Genomic DNA, 19,976 nt, shown 5'->3' on the forward strand with positions numbered 1-19,976 from the left:
CACTTCTGGTGTAGCATCATGGTTTGTGAGGCAGTGGTGACAGTACAGTATTTATCACTTACAATTTATACATGGTATGTAACAGTATCCAATACTAAATCTATAAATGGCATCCAAGGCCCCAGCTGAATACAGACACCTGGACAGTATAAAAAAGCATATTATTTAAAAAGTTTGCATCACCACTGTAGGATCAAAAAAGGCTATATGCAGAAAAACCTTGATAGATGTCATCAATCCATTCTAGCTGTGGTCTGAAAACAGTAAACTCAAATTCTAGCTCATCTTAGGACATACAGTAACTACTTACTTCATGTTGACAGCCATTGTGATGTTGTGGCTGAAGTGTGGGACTAGAACTGGGAAGACAGAGGTTTAAATCCCTCTTCAGTTACAAAGCTTGCTGGACAAACCTTGGGCCAGCCACTCTATCTCAGCCTAACCTATCTCACAGGGATGTTGTGAGGAGGAAAGGAAGGGTGCCATGAGACTGTAATAATAATAATAATCATAATCATGTGATTTGCTCATTCACCCCAGCTGCAGCAGCGGGGGCAAGGAAACACACAACCAAGAGTTCTTCCTTCTACACAGTAAAATAATAGAAAATCTGTTGCATAGATTTGGCAACAACGTCATCTGTATCTCCTTTTTTTTTAAAAAAAGAATGAACATTCTGTGTTGGCAATTCTAGAATAGAACGGCAGTTCTAGAGTGAAAGTTCTAGAGTGGAAGCAACCATTGCTTGGCAGGTCCACTCAGATATTCCAAAAGCAATGCAGGAGAACTGAGGACCCCGCTAAAAACCTAAGTTTCTCAAGAAGCCCCCACTGGAAGCAGAGCCCTAATTAGGGACACAACCAGGAAGAGATGTGAACTACCCCAGCTGCACTGGGGAAATGTGACAAGGAAAACAACAGCAATGCAGGATACACCCTTAGGACAATTTTCTGTTGCGAATGTCATCAAAAGATTAGACATGCTGTCTGTTATTCATTCACTGAGATTTTTTTCTGCATCAACTAATAACTTAATACCTTGTCACTAAATTGTAACCCTCCCAAAACTTCATCCTTTGCACCGGAGCCACTTTTTTTCGTTGCTACTTCGCTTGCTGTTGCTGCTTCCCTCGCTGCCGCTTCTTCTGCAGACACTTTTTTAGCGGCTGCTTCTTTTGTGGCTCCTTCTTTTGTGGGTGTTGATCGTGCAGATGCTCTCCGTTCTCTTAGTTTTCCTTTTCCTGGCTTCTTTACTTTTTTTGCTACATGGACTGATACTCTCTGTAAATAAATAAATAAATTAAATAACCCGAGATGATCAGCGCATTTTGGAGGTCACAGTTCAAGATTTTCTAGAATCATCTCCTCCCCTACTGATTTGCTCAAGCATTTTGATACACTTCTAGGCCCTGCTCTCAGCTCCTCTGCCAACAGAGGGATGGCAGGTGGGAAAGAAAGACAGAAGGGCAGTCCCCATGATGATTACTAAGGTAAGAGAAGAATCCTGTTTCTTTCGCCTGGGAGTTGTGCATGCTCCCAATTGGCCACCGTGAAAACTCTACAAAACAAGATTTTCATCAGAGCTGACTAAAGCTTCACTGAGACACAGGAATCATATTGTTTTTTAATCTCTCTTTTTTTAAAGCAAATTTTCTTGTGCAAATATAGCATATATCTATACAAATATAAGGCTCTGGAAATCTTTTGAAATGGTTGCAGGTGCCCACCACCATATCTGTGTACAATTCAAGCTACTTCATCAAATCTGTGTTAGAAGATTAAATATTGAACAATGTGCTTATGTATTTAACATTAATTGTATTCCCTTTTCTCTCATGCTGCTCTACGAATCTCATTGTACGGCTCTCAGTATGTCTCTGAACACTAGCCAAAGATACCCAGATATTTCTGTTTACTAACTGATTCACAGACAGGGCAAATTCACTTTGGCCACACTCAGCTAGTTAAGGGTAGGTGGAGTAGAGAGTCTCTGGGACCTTGTTCATTTACTTATGGAGACATCAATGCTCCCCCCCACTTCTTTCTTTTTGCATGATGGGATAGTTGGTTCTTCCAGACAGGAATATATTCTGGCTGCACCTCAAATTATGATGATACATAAAATGAGAAATCCACACAACATACAAAGATGTCATGTAACATTCTTAGTGCTGTCTGCTGGCAATCTGTGAATTAAACAGTGCCTTTTCAAACTACTTTTACTCTAATTTGAAAAACACACATCAGTTTATTCAGATTATCACAGTTTGCCAGAAGCTGGTGATAAGAATATTACATGATGTCCTTGTACATTGTGTGGATTTCTCATTTTATTTATTGTAATTTGTGCTGAAGTTGGAACATCACCAAGAGCCCAGTGACAGAAACTGGGATGGAGAGCTGGTCTTGAGGAGGAGAGCTGGTCTTGCAGTAGCAAGCATGGAATTGTATTCTTTGCTAAGCAAGGTCTACCTTGGTTTGCATTTGGATGGGCGACTACATGTGAGCACTAGGAGTATGCACAAAACCGGGTTGCCCAGTTCGGTTCAAGTCTGGACCAGACTCAAACAGGACCAGGCATGTTCAGTTTTGTGCACCCAAACGCCCCTGGTTTAGTTCGGGTTTGGGAGGATATATGGGAGGAGATAGATAGATAGATAGATAGATAGATAGATAGATAGATAGATAACTCACCATCGCCACCTTGGGGGGCTTCTCTGAGGCCATGGGGTATGTGTGTGTCTCCAGAGGTTCCCCCTCCCCCGCTGGCCTCTGTTAATGTACAAATCACCTGGTTCCAGTGGTCTTTGGCCCGTTCTGGGCCTGCCCTCTGTTGCGGCAGCAATTTTGTAGTCTGCCACATACACCCAATGGGCCTCTGGGTGGCCGGGTCATAACCAGGGTGGTGGTGGTTCGGTCCAATATCGAGCCATCGAACTGAATCGGTTCAATGTTTAACAGGTTCAATGTTTAACAGAGAACTGCAAGATATTCTCCTTAGCAAGCTTGTATGCAGAAAGTCCCAGGTTCACTCCCTGGCACCTCCAGTTTGGGCTGGGAGAGACTGCTGCCTAAAACCTTGGAGAGCTTCTGCCAGTCAGATTAGACAATACTGAGCTAGAAGGACCAATGGTCAGACTTAGTATAAGGCAGCTTCCTATGTTCCTATGGTACAATTCACACTTCATCAATTTCCTGTCACTGGTGTCCCTGATTAGTACTTCCTGGTTTTTTGCATAAAGCCCCTTTCTCTCTAGTGCTGAATATGTGGACACCTGGAGATGTGTCGGCATTACCGATGCATGGTAAATGGGCACATGGCCAATGGGCATGATCCCATTCCCCTTAGATATTCCCTAAACACATGAGGAGGGTCATGAGAAAGGGGCTACCAGTACATGGGTAATTGGATTGTCCCCTTGAAGTTCAGTAAACATGCAAATCTTGATTACATTATATGTCTCAGAACATACACATATTTTGAAACTGTTTACACAATTATAATTAACTGGTCACATTTCCATCCTTTCTTCTGGAGCCATTTTTAGGTTCAGCTAATCTCAGCATGTGTGATCTTTCCCACTGAAAGTCACACTTTCCCAAATACAGGTTTGATTAATAAAGGAAGTCAAATACCTGCTGAGGCAATACAGCATCAACAAGTCAGGAGAGTTATCCATGACATTAACTTTCGAGTATGCACTTGCTGTAGGTCATTACATTGAAATTTGAAGAAAATGCAGGATAATAGTCAGAGTTAGCTCTAAATTTAGCCTATCATTGGAAAGGGAAATAAAAGCAATCCTTCATTATTTAAAAAAAGATACACGGTTTATCCATAAAGTGCTGGTACAAACATGAAGGAATAGTCCACAACACATAAAAACATTGAGCATGATCTCCTGGAAACTATTTTTGTTTTAGATCAACTGAAAAAAATATGCACTGACTACAAATGTGGTTTGGGAAGCTACCAGTGTTTAGGAAGCTAAACAATCTAGCCCAAACCTCCAATTTTCTTCATATCTTTTTGGTATGGGTAAGTCAGGGAATTGGAGCACCTTTTCTCTGAGGAAAGGCTAAAGCATCTGAAACTTTTCAGTTAGATAAAAGGCTAACTGAAGTTAGATAGAGTATGATAGAAGTTTATAAAAACTATGCATGATGTGGAGAAAGTACCCTATTTACCTGAATCCAAGATTAGGAGCCCTTTCTCACAACCGATTAGAAGGGCTCTAGAGCGGGCTGTGGGGAAGGTGGGTTAGACTTATCTTCTCCACAGATGACCACTCCTCCTGTGCTGGGCATGCTCCCCATGCGCCCAGATGATTCCCCACATGCCTAGGCAGTGGGATGGACCGGTGACCAGCATGTGTCATCCTGACCCCTGGAAATGCCATAATGCACCGTGTGAGTGTGCGATGCATCATGGGGGTTTCCCCTCCCTTCCCCGGGCTCCCTGCAGTCGGGCAGGCGTGGCTGACAGACGATTAAAAAAAACCGAGGTTAGGACTGCGCTCACTCTCTTAACCTCATTTTGAAGAGAGGCTTCTTAGGCAGGTTTGCCACCGTGGTGCTGCCATGATTGGGCCTGATCCCAGTGGTTTACACAAGGTGGACAGTGCCATCCAGCATATCTGGCAATAAAAATAATGTACCTAGCAAAGAGAAAATGTACCTAGAAAATGTACCTAGAAAAGAGAAAATCATACCTTTGAGATAGATGCTTGTGCTTCTGCTAATTTTGCTGCAACATCTTGTGCTTGTTTTACTTCCTTTAAAATCAATCAATCAATCAATCAACCTTTATTATTTATTTATTTATTTATTTATTTATTTAACATATTTTTATACCGCCCAAAACTTACGTCTCTGGGAGGTTTACAACAAGATAAAAACAAAGGTAAAACATTAGTTGAAAACAAAAACAAGAAATTTAAAACACAACAATTTAAATCTTTTTAAACAATATTCTAAAAACAACATTAAAACAATCAAAACAATATCAGTTAAAAGACAGGGTGAACAGGTGCATCTTTAAACACTTTTAAAAGGTTGTCAGAGATGGGGAAGCTCTTATTGCACTAGGGAGCGCATTCCAAAGCCTCGGGGCAGCAACTGAGAAGGCCCGTCCTTGGGTAGCCACCAGACGAGCCAGTGGCAAATGCCGATAGACCTCTCCGGATGATCTCAATGGGCTGCATTGTTATCAAGATGCTTATAGACTGATGGCTTTATAATTTGTTCTAGTATCTTCCCTGATAATGAAAATGGACTAATGGTCTGTAGGTTCCTAGATCCTCCTTTTCCCAGATCCTGGGCTTTGGGGTATCTGAACTCCATGTCTTATGTTTATTTTATTTATTTATTTTACATATATTTAATACCGCCCAAAACTTAAGTCTCTGGGTGGTTTACAACAAAATAAAAACAACATTAAAACATTAGTTAAAAACAAAAAATAAAGAAATATAAAATATGACAACTTAAAATTTTAAAAACAATATTCTAAAACAACATTAATAACAATCAAAACAGTATCAGTTAAAAGCCTGGGTGAACAGGTGCATCTTTAAAGACTTTTTAAAAATCGTCAGAGATGGGGAGGCTCTTGTTTCACTAGGGAGCGCATTCCAAAGCCTCAGGGCAGCAGCGGAGAAGGGCCGTCCCTGAGTAGCCGCCAGACGAGCTGGTGGCAAAAGCAGACAGACCTCTCCTGATGATCGCAGTGGGCGGTGGGGTTCATAATGAAGAAGACATTCTCTTAAATACCCAGGGCCCAAGCTGTTTAGGGCTTTATAGGTTATAACCAACACCTTGTATTTTTCCTGGAAACATATTGGCAGCCAGTATAACTCTTTCAATATGGGAGTACATGCTCTCTCCTAGATGACCCAGAGACTAGCCTGGCTGCTGCATTCTAGACCAACTGTAGTTTCCGGACTACGTGCAAGGGCAGCCCCACGTAGAGTGCATTTCAGTAATCCAGTCTGGAGGTTACCAGCAGATGTACCACTGTTTTGAGGTCGTCTATCTCAAGAAATGGGCGCAGCTGGTGTATAAGCTGAAGCTGATAGAAGGCACCTCTGGCCACTGCCTCAACCTGGGACACCAGGGAGAGACTTGGATCCAGAAGCACCCCTAGACTGCGTACCTGTTCCTTCTGGGGAAGTGTAACCCCATCCAGAACAGGAAGATCAAAATAGTCTCTCAAGTTTCGACCCCGGACAATGAGTACCTCCGTCTTATCTGGATTCAGTCTCAGTTTGTTATCCCTCATCCAGCCCATTACCGCCTCCAGGCAGGCATTTAGGGAGGTTATGCCCTCTCCTGACGATGCTGACATGGAGAAATAGATTTAGGTATCATCAGCATTCAGATAGCACCCTGCACCAAATCTCCTGATGATCTCTCCCAGAGGTTTCATGTAGATGTTAAACAACATCGGAGACAATACGGAGCCCTGAGGGACACCATACAAAAGTTCAGATTTTGAAGAACAGTCTCCAAGGGACACCATCTGGAACCTGTCTGAGAGGTAGGAGCGGAACCACCATAGAGCAGTGCCTCCCACCCCCAACCTCCTCAGATGCTCCAGAAGGATACTGTGGTCAATAGTATTAAAAGGCACTGAGAGGTCCAAAATGACCAACAGAGTTCCACTTCCTCTGTCAATTCCCAGTTGGAGATCATCCATCAGGCTGACCAAGGCAGTTTCTACCCCATAGCCAGTCCAGAAGCCAGTTTGAAATGGGTCTAGATAATCAGTTTCCTCCAATACTGTCTGGAGCTGGGAGGCCACCACCCTCTAAGTTACCTTGCCCAGCCATGGAAGGTTGGAGACAGGCCTGTAGTTACTCGGCTCTGAGGGATCCAAGGCAGGCTTATTCAGAAGTGGTCTAATGATTGCCTCCTTAAGACTAGGAAGCATCCTACCTTCCCTCAGAGACGCATTTATAATCTCTGCCTGGCCTTCTACAACAACCCCCCTGCCAGATAGTATAAGTCATGTCGGGCAAGTGTCAAGAGAACAAGTGGTGGGCTGCACCATTCCAATCAGCTTGTCCACATCCTCAGGAGTCACAAACTGGAACTGATCCAACCTAACCACACAAGAAGAGTCGCTGGATACCTCCACATCAGATACTGAAGTAATTGTGGAGACGGAATCTAAGTCGGCCCCAATACGACAGATTTCCCCCACAAAGAATTCATTAAACACATCACAATGGGTAATTGATGGTTCCAGATTCTGGTTCAAGGGAGGAGGGGCACATACTAGCCCTCTCACAACCCTGAACAACTCCGCTGGATGTGAACTTGCGGATGCAATACGGGCAGAAAAAGAATTGCTTTTTTGCTGCACGTATCACCTGAGCATAGGTTTTCAAATGAGCTTTATGTTGCAATCTGTCGGATTTAAGCCGAGTCTTTCTCCACCTGCGTTCCAGTCGTCTACCTTGCCGCTTCAGCCCCCGTAGTTCTTCCGTATACCAAGGGGCCAGTTTTGAAGCGGGTCAGAGAAGACGCTTAGGAGCAATCATGTCTACTGCCCTGGTGGGCTTGCTGTTCCAATTCTCCACCAGGGCATCAACAGGATCTCCGGCAGAGCCAACACTAAATCCTTCCAAGGCTTCTTGAAATCCTATGGGATCCAATAATCTTCTCAGGTGGACCATCCTAATAGGCCCCTCACCCCTGTGAAGGTGGGGTGTGACTGTGAGTCCACCCTTAACCAGATGGTTGTCCATCCATGACAATGGGGAAATCACAGCAGTCCCCACCCATGGAACACTACCCTGATCAGTGTGAAAGACCAAATCAAGTGCATGACCTGCAATGTGCGTCATTCCCGAGACCACTTGAGATAGGCCCATAGTAGTCATGGCCGCTATGAACTCCTGAGCCCTGGACAAATTGGTCCCGAAATGAACATTGAAGTCCCCCAGCACCACAAGCTGGGGGACTCCAACACCAAACCCGAGACCAAGTCCGTCAGCTCAGTTAGGGACTCTGTTGAGCAGCAAGGCAATCGGTACACCAACAGAAGTCCCAGTCTATCCCTGGTCCCCAAACTTAAGCACACACATTTGATATGGTATGACACTCTAACAGGGATCCTGGTAAGGGAGATATTATTCTTATAGACCACAGCCATTCCACCTCCCCGCCCCTGGTCCCTCACCTGCTCCTCAACAGAGTACCCTGGAAGGAGAAGCTGGGACCACAATGGGCCCTCAGCCTCCCCCAACCAGGTCTCTGTAATACATACCAGGTTGGCACCTTCATCCAGAATCAAATCATAGATGGTTTCTGATTTGTTCTGGACTGACCTGGCATTACAGAGGAGCAAGGTGAGGTTCCAAGGGTGGTTGGCACTGCTCCCCAAGGTCAAAGAGCTGGCAGGACAGCTGGAAGGGGAAACAGCTATTAAATTTCTATGTCCCCTTCCCCTGTAATGGCCCGCTGACCTGCCAATGTTACTTCTTCTGTTTCCCACCACCACCGGAATTGCCGCCCCACAGTCAGTGGGTCAGAGACCAACATAAAATTACAAGTTAAATGAGGGTGATATTAAAAGGACTAAAAGAGAATACAAGTTAAAAGTTACATGTTAAAAAATACAGGAGGATAAAGGTGATTGCAAATACGATGATAGATATCGTGAAAAGGCTAAAATTAAAGATAATAGCAATTTAAAAAGAGACAAGCTAAAATAGATAAAAATTACATATATGCACATTAATACTAAAGAACTAAAACTGCTAAAAATAAAACATTACTATTTCTATTATAAAAATGCACAGAAAAGATAAAAAGGGAATAAATGGTAAAATCCAGATTAAAATTCATAAAAATAAATAAAAATAAATAAAAAGCAGTATAAGACAGTAAAAGGGGAGGCAAGTGCGAGGTCAACCAAAAGTCATTGGGAATCAGATTAAGGGCTCACATCCTATCATCTTCTGACGAATGCCGATCGCAGCTGCACAGTATCTGGCAATGCAATATGTGATGGCAGGTTTCATGTTAGAGAGTAACCAGAAGCTGTAGAATTGTCTCAAACATCCTGGGAACTTGCTTAACAATGGGAGGATGAGAGAGGCATGAATGTCTCTATAGAATGAGCAGTATAGGAGGACATGCTCAGTAGTTTCAATCTGTCCTGAGCCACAGGGGCATAGTCGCTCTGCAAATGAGATCCTTCTGTAACGGCTCTCTAGCACTGCTGAGGGGAGGCCATGGCAGCGAGCCAAGGTGAATGTCCTTCTGTGGTTTGGGACCTCCAATTGGGTAAGATATGTTGCAGGAGAGGCAGTGTATCTAAGTCCCTCATTGATATAAAATATTGGGACACTACTGAGAGCAGTTTGGCACTCAGTGTCTGTAATGAGCTGCTTGATGGTTGCTTTTGCCTGTTCGTAGCCCATATTGAGCAGGGTCAGTGGGGAGAGGCCCAGGGTAGCTAACTTTGCCTCACTTGTCTGAGCCCAACTAGATGGGTAATAATCGTGAAGGGTTAGAGGGGCAAGACCAATTGGGCAAAAGAATAGTCTGAGCCAGTAGCAAAGAGTAGCCACCCACACCCTAGCCACAATCTTGATCTGACCTGTCTCCAGGTGCAGCTTGGCATCTTGGTACATGGAGCACTGCCCTCAAGAACTAAGATTGTACACGTTCCAGAGTCACAATGTTGGGGAAAGGATCCAGTTGAGCGCCATAGAGGAGTTGAGCGAATGACTTAGCTTTGAACAGTTCAAGAACTGCGGGTAGATAGTGGCCTCCTCTTGTATGCATGAATTGGAGGATGACAGAGGAGTTTCTCTGAGCGTTTAAGGCCAGATGTTCTCCATGGGCTTTTCTAGAGCCTCCAGATTGAAAAACTACTCCCAGCTACTTGAAATGAGCCACTTGTTCAATCTTATGTCCCTCAGTCCTCCAGGACTGTATCTTAGGCCTCCTAGCAAAAGCCATGATTTTAGTTTTGTGATCATTAATTTCCAGGCTGTCTTCCTTGCAGTGCAATGTCAGAGCCCTCAGTGCTCTTCTAAGGCCAATGGGAGTCCTTGACTGTGTCATCTGCATGTAGTAGGATGGCAATATGTCTCCCCGCAAGCTTTGGAGGGTGGAAATCTGTATTGCTGAGCTGGCCCACCATTGAGTTGATGTAGAAATTGAATAGGAGAGGGGCCAGAATGCATCCTTGTTTGACGCCCTTCTGTGTTAGAACAGCACTTGAGAGGTAACCTTGTGGGCTAAATCTCACCTTAAGCAAAGTGTCTAGATGCAGGGTTCGAAGGAGATATAGCAGGTGCCAGTCAATAGAGGAGGCCTCCAGCTTCTCCCATAATTTTACACATGAGATGGGATTGAATACTGCCTTGAGATCAATGAAGGCAGCATATAGAGAGGTCGCCCTGGAGGAGGAGTGTTTCCCAGTGAGGAGCTGTAGTACTAAGCACTGATCGATGGTGGTGCATCCTTCCCTAAAGCCTGCTTGTTCTTCAGCAAGGAGATTTTCCTGTTCCAGCCAGTCCCTAAGTTTCCCATATAAGTGTCTTGCATAGAGTTTGCTAATAGTGTTGAGCAGACTGATGGGTCTCTAACTGGGGTGGGGGGCACCCTTCTTGCCCTTTTAAAAATATGGGTACAATGATTGTTACTCCCCAATCTTTGGGAATTTGGCCATTCTGGTTGATATAGGTGAAGAGCGATGCCAGGATGGGGGCCCACCAGTCCAGATTGTTTTTTACAGCCTCCGGTGGGATAAGGTCTTCACCTGGAACCTTTCCTGGCCTCAGTTGGGCGACAAGACTGTGGATCTCTGAAACTGACACTGTGGTTCTCTAACACTGGAGGAGCCCCTGCCGGAGTGTCCTCAAGGGCACTGGAGGAGCTTCTGCAGTCAGAGGCAGGGTCTTTGTATAGATCATAGAAGTGTTTCTCCCAGGTCCCTGGGTGTATATGACAATCCAATTGATTTGGTCCATAGCTGGGATAATACTTTGTGAGATGCCAAAACATGGCCGAGTCTCTGGATCTAGTGGCCTGGATTAGTCCTGTCCAGGCCTCTTTCATGGGCTCTTTTTTCTTGTGGGCCAGCAGAGGTTTGTACTGTTTTTTCTGCTGAAGAAGATTCTGTGCAGCCCGCAGGCCAGAGCTAGATTTGTAGGCTTGGTAGATAATAGCAAGGGCTTTTTTGGCATTGAGACAGTCCTTATCAAACCACTGCTTGGAGGCTGGCTGATGCTGTGTGTGAGGCTCACGAATCTTATGAGAGAGGAGCTGCTGTAGTTCCTGGACTAATGCTTTGTATTACTCCAAAGGCGTACTAGTAGGGTCATTGTTTAGAAAAGCTGATTGTATAGACTGCAGGTGGTCAGAGGCAAGTAGCTCCTGTAGCGCTTGATACAGTTGTAACGTCCATTTGGCTCGGCAATATGCTCCCTCTGCCGAGGATATGGAAAGATTGTAGTGGTTCTCTGTGTGTGATTGATGAATGAATGGCTTCAGAAGTAGCAAGATGGGAAGATGATCGCTGTCAAATTTGGGAGTAACCTCGACTCTCTCCACTAAAGGAAGCAGGTTCCTTTATGTGATGAAGTAGTCAATCAGGCTCATTCTAGTGCTGGTGAGAAAGGTAAACTCACCCGGATGATCATTTTCAAATGAGCCGTTCAGAATGGACAGGTCTAGTCTGATGGTCATTTGGCTCAAGCAGAGACCCACATAATTTGACCTTTGATCCTTAGAGAGATGGATGAGAGGGAGTCCGTTTGCCTCAGGGCTGGGTGGATAGGCCCTCTGTTGAGTATATAAAGTGTGGTCGTCAGGACCCAGCCTAGCATTGAAATCACCACCCAGCACAACACAAGCATTAGGAATGGAGTGAAGGAGGTCTGCTACATAATTTTCAAGTTCAGCCCACAATGTTCTGACCTACAGTTTTGTACGCTGGGGAGGGAGATAGATGTTAATTATCAGCAATTCACATTGGCTGAATTGGACCAGTACTGCCATTGCATATTGCCTGAGTGGTGGGAGCAGTTTGGGAGATGCACGCAGAGAGATGGCTACAAGCACACCCAGACTACCTATGCATCTGCCACATCCTGCCCCAGGTACAGCTCCAACAATATATGAGTGGAAGCCATTGAGTAGTAGATCCTCGGTAGTCCAGGATTCCTGAATCAGTATAACATCATGGCATATAAGATAGTTTTTAAAGGAGGGGTCTGAGTTAGAGGAGCCCCACCCATTGACATTCTACGATAAAAGCCCAATTTCACACTGGTCTGCAAAATATCATTGTGTAGGAGAAGGAGCGCTATCAAGAGCTGGAACACTCTCTATCACTTCTGTCCTTTCAGCCCGCTAGCCTGGGTCCCGCCCAGGCAGGATGGTGAGAGAGTCCAGTGTGTTCATTGGCCCTAGTGGGCTATCCTGAGAGATCAGATCAGCAGCATCTGGGGAGGATCCTAGCCCTATATCACCCTGAGCCATTTTGGAAGGGCGGTATATATTAAATAAATAAATAAATAAATAAATCCTGTGTGTTGGTGTCTTCTTGGACTTTCAAGATGGTCTGAGGGCTTGTATCTGGTAGGGCATCAGTATGAGCCTGGATACACATTGGACCTTGGAGATTGTCTAATACGTCCACAGTGTTCTGTCTATCACTAGACGAGGGAAAATCAGAACCCGACTCTTGAACCTCAGCAGCTGCTTCCCCTACATAAGCAGAGGGATGGTATGGTGCCTCTGAGGGTGACGGTACTGCTAGGAGGCTCTGCCCCTCACTCTCTTTGGTTGCCTCCGCCCCCACAGCTATCTCCTCAGTAGTAAGAGAGGGCACTGCAAGGCAGACCTGGGGGCTCCCTGGCATAAGTAACCTGTCTGGGGCAAGGAGGGCAGTAACACTGTCAAAATGAGGGTCAATAGATAGCATCACTCCTGGCCAGAAGTCAATTTTTTCAGGGACCGCTTCCCTGAATGAACTAGCATGTTTGCTTGAGACAGGTGGGGGCCTGGAGGATTGTTCTTGGCCAGAGACACTTTCCAAGTCTGCTTCAGACCATGAGGAGTCTGTTGTTAAATCTTCTACATTCACTTTTAAGAGCCTTTTAGGTGGTGTTTTTAACTGCAATAGGTAAAACCTGTTGACTTTCAGTCAGTAATACCAGCACTGTGTCTATTGGGCGTCAGTCTTTCCAGAAGTTCAGTTAATTTAATCTTTAGTTGTGCCAGGTCATCCTGTCTGCTGGATTGGAAGTCAGCCAACTCATTGGGGAAAGTGGTCTGCATCAGAATCTTATCTTGGGTATGGGATTTGTTTTGAAAATGTGACCTTGTAAGTGCATTCCTTCTGAAGTTTGTGAGGCCATTAATTAGTGCTCTGGAACCGAGATCTTTTAAAATGTGGTGGGGGAAGCTATTAAACAATCTCAAGCGCTGGGCTGAATTTATTAGTTGTGTAGGCACACTTGCTGATTTAAATAACCTTTTATAATCCAGCTGAGATGGCAAAAAGTAGAAATGCACCATCTTCAGGGGAGATCTGATGATTCAAAAGCTCTGAGAGGGAGGTGAGTGTCTTCCCCCCCCATAGGAATGCATCCCTTCGGGGAGGTGGATTAGAATCTTCTTGGGTTGCAAGATTCAATGTAGCTTTTCTTTACTGAATCCAGCTTTCTCAGGGTGAGCCCGGTGCGGTATTTTGCTCATTGAGGGAGAAGGGAGGGCTGTATAGATGACAGCTGGGTTGTTAACCCCTTGCTGGAGCTTGACTGGGAGTTGTGCAAAAACCTATGTTAGTCTCTATTTGTCCCCCAATTTGGTTTAAGCACCCTAAAATTAATAACAAACTTTCAGCTGAGATAAGATATGTGTTGCTCAGCTGTTGGGTGATAAGGTCAGACTGGGAATGAGGAGCTTGATCAATTATAGAGCTTCTGGACCCTTGTCTTGGGGACTTTCCCTCCATGTCTCTCTGGTGAGAGAATTTTGAGGTAGATTGTATGCTATCTAACTCCTGGGGAGCTGGTCTGTCAATGATTGTGGGGACATCCGTAGCCAGAGCTGCAAATCTGTTCTTGGTACTCACAGTAAACGAAGTACCCGACACTGCCTCAGTTGGGAGGAGGAAGTTTTCAATCCTTAGTTGTTTTTTCTTCCTTGCTTTCCCTGATCCTTCCTTGGGGGGCCTCTTGCTGCTGGGACTTTTCCACAATCTTTTCCTCCCACTGGATGGGGTCAACCTCTTGGATGGCATGCCTGGGATGGGAAAAAGTCCAGGCACAGGCAGGAGCTCGGAAGACAGGCTGTTAATCCTTCACCATCTTGCCCCACCTCCCAAATAAATAATAAAAAAGTAAAGAAAATCAAACACAAGGACAAAAGTTTTTTCTAAAAAGTTTGTTTGTTTGTTTGTTTGTTTGTTTGTTTGCTTTATTGTTCAATTTTTATACTGCCTTTCATATGGCATCCCAAGGCAGTTTACAAAAGTTAAAATACAATAAAACTCCATAAAAATCACATTGTTAAAACCTTAAAATCAGTTCAACAGAGCATAAAATCAAAACAGACAATTTTAAAGAGCTGAGAAAGCTTGGATGAAAAGATGGCTTTTCAGGTGTTTTTTAAAAATTGCCAGAGATGGGGAGGATCGTATCTCAGCATGGAGCACATTCCACAATCTCGGGGCAGCAACCGAGAAGGCCCGTCTCTGTGTAGCCACCAAACAAGTTGGCGGTAACTGGAGACGGACCTCCTCAGATGACCTCAATGGGCTGTGGGGCTCATAGTGAAGAAGACGCTCTCTTAAATACCCAGGGCCTAAGCTGTTTAGGGCTTTATAAATTATAACTAGCACTTTGTGTAGCTCCATCAGTAAAGAAGTAACGTGGTCTCTCCTAGATTTATTAAAATATGTGCACCCTGCCTTTCTTTGAGAAAATGCTCAAGGCAGTTTACAAAGAAATAGGGGGGAAAGAAAAAGAAAAAGAAACTAGAAATAGAAAAAAAACCTATCAATTAAAATTTTTTGAAGCAAACAACAAAATCACAGCAGGAGTTTTCCCAGATAGCATACTTTACCGAGGTCTTTACTGAGGACCACAGACTTTACTGAGTGGCTTTACTGTGAGTTCAAAGTTGCCCCCCAAAACAGAAGCAAAAAGTGTATTTTTTAACCCCGGATATAAATCAGGCAACATGCAATAAAAAACATGTAATTAAAAATATGCAATAAAACACCCCAAATTTGTGTGAAGTGCTCCCCAATAGCTCACAGGGACTTTGGAGTAAATTTGAACAATATGTGAACACACACCCTCCATTCCGGAGGAGATGCAAACTAAAAGCCATGTGTGGAAAACCTCCAGTACAACATTGTTGTTGTTGTTGTTGTTGTTGTTGCTGCTGCTGCTGCTGCTGCTGCTGCTGCTGCTGCTGCTGCTGTGTATTCTATCAGTTGTTCCACATAGTGGCTATTGAGTAACCTTGAATAACCTTGGACAGGTCACTTTTTTCCTCCCAGTTGATTATCAGGGAATGTTATAGTTCCATATGTCTGCTTCATACAGACATACTGAACTGGAGTAGTGATCCTGTTGTGGATCCCACTGTCCAGCTGTTTGGACAGATGCACAGATGCCCCAGATGAATCAAGCTCAGGAGAAATCAGTTCATCCTGTTTCCAGGAGAAGCCAGCTGTGCAGAATGATAATTGACTGATGCTTGTGACAATCAGTTACATCCCTCCTATCTCCTCATCAGGCTGTTCGTTGGCACTTCTGGAAATCATTAAACTATTCTTTTCCTACAGCCAATTTTTGAGGGTCTTCTTCTTCTTCTTCTTCTTCTTCTTCTTCTTCTTCTTCTTCTTCTTCTTCTTCTTCTTCTTCTTCTTCTTCTTGCAGGCAGACTTTTTTAAAAAGTCAAGTATTCAGTGGATAAACATGCTAGGCACTTGGTGAATAAAAAAATGTTGTGTGTGTGTGTTTTTAAGCTGATATCTTTTCATCTCCCCCACTTATTCTACAGTGGCTTCTGAAGACCAAGCTCTGTTTTCATTATTCTCTCTAAAGTTAAAAAAAAACAAAAACCTAAGGACCTGCAGCATCTAACCCTCTGTGTGAGAACCCGTGACGCATGATGTTGAGACTAACAAAACAAAATAAGTAGAGCAGTTATAACTTGGCACGAAGTGTGACAAGCTACCAAAAAGAAAAAGAAAAAAGTGAATATTTAAATAGCTCAAGTGGTATTGATTTGTTATTCACAACCTTCTGCACAGCGTCATTCTTCTCTGGCACATTTTAAGAAAGCAAGTCAAGCTGTGTTTTATATTTTTATATAATAAACCCACTCAGCTTACTGTAACAAAAACACACTGGCCATGTAACCCCCCCCCTTGCCCAAAAGGGGGATCAGATGATAAAATAAAGGACCAGCCATCTGGAAAGTTCTTGAATCCTTTTAAAAGGGGATAAAAAAATAATAATAACACCAAACCAAAAGAGCCACCAGGAATGTCTGCTACAGAAGCCTCTTTGAAAAGATGGTGGATTGCGCCCACTGATTTATGAAATCAATGCAGAACACTCAGATATTTCATATACAACATCTCCTTTAAAATCTCTTGTGAGCAGCAGCAGCAAATCTTCATAAAGAATAGCTCACATTGATTAAGCCAGTTTTTCTGTTTATGTAGCAGAACTTTATATGCAAATTACAGCCACAATAAACAGCTGGTGGGGCATTTGTTGCTTTCTCAAAATGCATGTTCAGGATACAATTCTACATTTCAAGCCTGAACTGTAGCTCAACTGATTTTTACAACACTTTTCAAGGGAGCAGGAAAAACACGAAGGAAACACCTTCACGGAATGCATATATGACAACTCATTTGGATGCAAAACCTCCACTGAAATTTTATTTATTTATTGAACTATTTGTAACCTGCCTTTTGACTAAGAGTCTCCAAGGCAGCTAACAACAAAACATATGAAAACATTATAAAATCCTATAAAACATACCATTTTTTTTTAAAAAAAGAAGCCTCTGAATAGTAACTACCAGCAACATTGATTGGAGCTGTAAAAACAATGGCTGACATCCAGACTAAGGGAGTGCCAGTGTTACATGAGAAGTGGCAATGCTCCTAATGGCTTTGGCTAACTGTAGAAGAGGGGATTTTGATGACCTATCTTTCCCCAGAAACACTCTATGCCGCACAAAAATATGTCTCTGAGGGTCACACAGCCCTCAGGGGCTTGATTCTGTGGGGCACAGAACACTTCTGGGGGAAAGGGAGGTCATAAAAATCCCTGCCCCTCCCCCTGTTGTTTGAGTACCCACGCTGCATAGTGATGACAACTGTGACAAATATTTACATACCACTTTTCAACAGTATGTTGGGAACTTGGCAGCAGTGCCACCACTCTTTTCACATGGCACCAGAGCTTCCTTAGTCTGTATGTCAGCCAACAAAAGGGAACTAACCAGGCTAACCGAAAAGCCTTTTGGAAGAAAGCTGCATTGATCTTCTCTTTGGAAAGCAATAATTATGTTGTGCTTGTAAGCCTTCCAGACCAGAAGCATCTGAATGAGACAAAGTGTCAGACTAGATGGCTAATCTGCTCCAGCAGGGCAACTCTTACATGGAAGAATAGGGCCATTGCTCAGATGTAGAGCATCTGCTTTGCATGCAGAAGGTCCCATGTTTAATCCCTGGCCTCTCCAAGTAGAGCTGGGAGAGACTCTTGCCAGAAACCCTAGAGAGCTGCTGCTAGTCTAAATAGTTTATTTTAATTGTATTTATTTTTATTTAACATATTTTTATACTGCCCAATATGCAAGTTCTCTGGGCGGTTTACAAGAGAATGAAAACAACCAATAAAATGATTAAAACATTTCAACAATTGAAATTTAAAAGTTAAAACTATTAAAACACAATTAAAATACAATTTAAACAGTATCTAATTAAAAGTCTGGGTGAACAAATGTGTCTTGACTGCCCTTTTAAAAGTTGTAAGAGATAGGGAGGCTCTTATTTCAGCAGGTAGTGTGTTCCAAAGCCTCGGGGCAGCAATGGAGAAGGCCCGTCCCTGAATAGCCATCAAAAGGGCCGGTGGCAACTGCTGATGAATCTCTCCAGATGATCTCAATGGGCGGTGTGGTTCATAGCTAAAAAGACATTCTCTTAAATACCCAGGGCCCAAGCTGTTCAGGGCTTTATAGGTTATAACAACAATCTTGTACTTTGCCCGGAAACTTATTGGCAGGCAGTGTAGAACTTTTAAGATAGGAGTGATATGGTCTCTCCGAGATGAACCAGAGACCAACCTGGCTGCTGCATTCTGGACTAACTGCAGTTTTCGGATTACATGCAAAGGAAGCCCCACATAGAGCGCATTGCAGTAGTCAAGTGTGGAGGTGACCAGCAGATGTACTACTGTTCTGAGGTCATCTATCTCAAGAAATGGACACAGCTGAAGCTGATAAAAGGCACCTCTGGCCACCGCCTCAACCTGGGACACCAGGGAGAGTTTTGTGTCCAGAAGCACCCCCAGACTGCATATCTGTTCCTTCTGGGGAAGTGTGACCCAATCCAGAATAGGCAGATCAAAATCATCTCCCGAGTTCCGACCCCGCACAATAAGTAACACTGTCTTATCTGGATTCAGTCTCAGCTTGTTACTTCTCATCCAGCCCATCACTACCTCCAGGCAGGCATTCAGGGAAGTTATGCCTTCTCCTGATGATGTTGACATCAAGAAATAGATTTGGGTGTCATTAGCATACTGATAACACCCTACACCAAATCTCCTGATGATCTCTCTCAGCGGTTTCATGTAGATGTTAAACAACATGGCTTCCGCAAAGGTAAATTTTGCCTCACAAACCTTTTGGAGTTCTTTGAGAGTGTCAACAAGTGTGTGGATCAAGGTGACCCAGTTGACATCGTATACCTGGACTTCCAGAAAGCTTTTGACAAAGTTCCTCATCAAAGACTCCTGAGGAAACATAGCGGTCATGGGATAAGGGGACAAGTACATGTGTGGATTGCTAACTGGTTGAAAGACAGGAAACAGAGGGAGAGTTTTCAATGGAGAGTTTTCACAATGGAGAGTTTTCACAGTGGAGGGAAGTAAGAAGTGGGGTACCCCAGGAATCTGTACTGGGACTGGTGCTTTTTAATTTATTCATAAATTATCTAGAAGCAGGGGTAAGCAGCGAAGTGGCCAAATTTGCACATGATTCCAAACTCTTTCAGGTAGTGAAATCCAAAACTGATTGTGAGGAGCTCCAAAAGGATCTCTCCAAACTGGGTGATTGGGCGATAAAGTTGCAAATAAGGTTCAGTGTTGGCAAGTGTAAAGTGATGCACATTGGGACGAAAAACCCCAACTTCAAGTATACGCTGATGGGATCTGAGCTGTCAGTGACTGACAAGGAGAGGGAACTTGGGGTCGTGGTGGACAGGTCATTGAAAGTGTTGACTCAATGTGCGGCAGCTGTGAAAAAGGCCTAAAACGGCTAATATTATAATGCCCTTATACAAAACTATGGTGCAACCACACTTGGAGTACTATTGCATACAATTCTGGTCACCACATCTAAAAAAGAACGTTGTAGAACTGGAAAAGGTGCAGAAGAGGGCAACCAAGGTGATCAGGAGCCTAGAGCACATTTCTTATGAGGCAAGGCTACAACACCCGGGGCTTTTTAGTTTAGAAAAAAGATGATTGAGAGGAGACATGATAGAGGTCTATAAAATCATGCATGCGGTGGAGAAAGTGGATAGAGAGAAATTCTTCTCCCTCTCACATAACACTAGAACCAGGGGTCATCCCATGAAATTGATTGCTGTTAAATCCAGGACCAACAAACAGAAGTACTTTTTCACACAATGCATAATCCACTTGTGGAATTCTCTACCACAAGATGTGGTGACAGCCAACATAAAGACCG

At 43.8% G+C, this 19,976-nt stretch overlaps 1 protein-coding gene across 4 annotated transcripts in view; it reads right to left on the bottom strand.

Annotated features, from left to right (window-relative positions):
• C6H10orf67 (chromosome 6 C10orf67 homolog) overlaps nucleotides 1–19,976 on the bottom strand; it is a 91,004-nt gene that overhangs the window by 31,855 nt on the left and 39,173 nt on the right. For 3 of the 4 annotated variants that reach the window (XR_008309401.1, XM_053258885.1, XM_053258883.1), the window contains exons 9-10: nucleotides 4,712–4,774; nucleotides 1,038–1,280 (exon numbers count right to left, since the gene is read on the bottom strand). Coding sequence is in view for 3 of the 4 variants with exons in the window: in XM_053258885.1 (XP_053114860.1) it covers nucleotides 1,038–1,280; nucleotides 4,712–4,774 (306 nt within the window). In the remaining variant the exon portion in view is untranslated. The remainder of the gene's footprint in view (nucleotides 1–1,037; nucleotides 1,281–4,711; nucleotides 4,775–19,976) is intronic. The other variant, XM_053258884.1, reaches the window with a different exon arrangement.

The sequence above is a fragment of the Hemicordylus capensis genome, chromosome 6 (assembly GCF_027244095.1).
Source record: "Hemicordylus capensis ecotype Gifberg chromosome 6, rHemCap1.1.pri, whole genome shotgun sequence".
NCBI lineage: Eukaryota > Metazoa > Chordata > Lepidosauria > Squamata > Cordylidae > Hemicordylus > Hemicordylus capensis.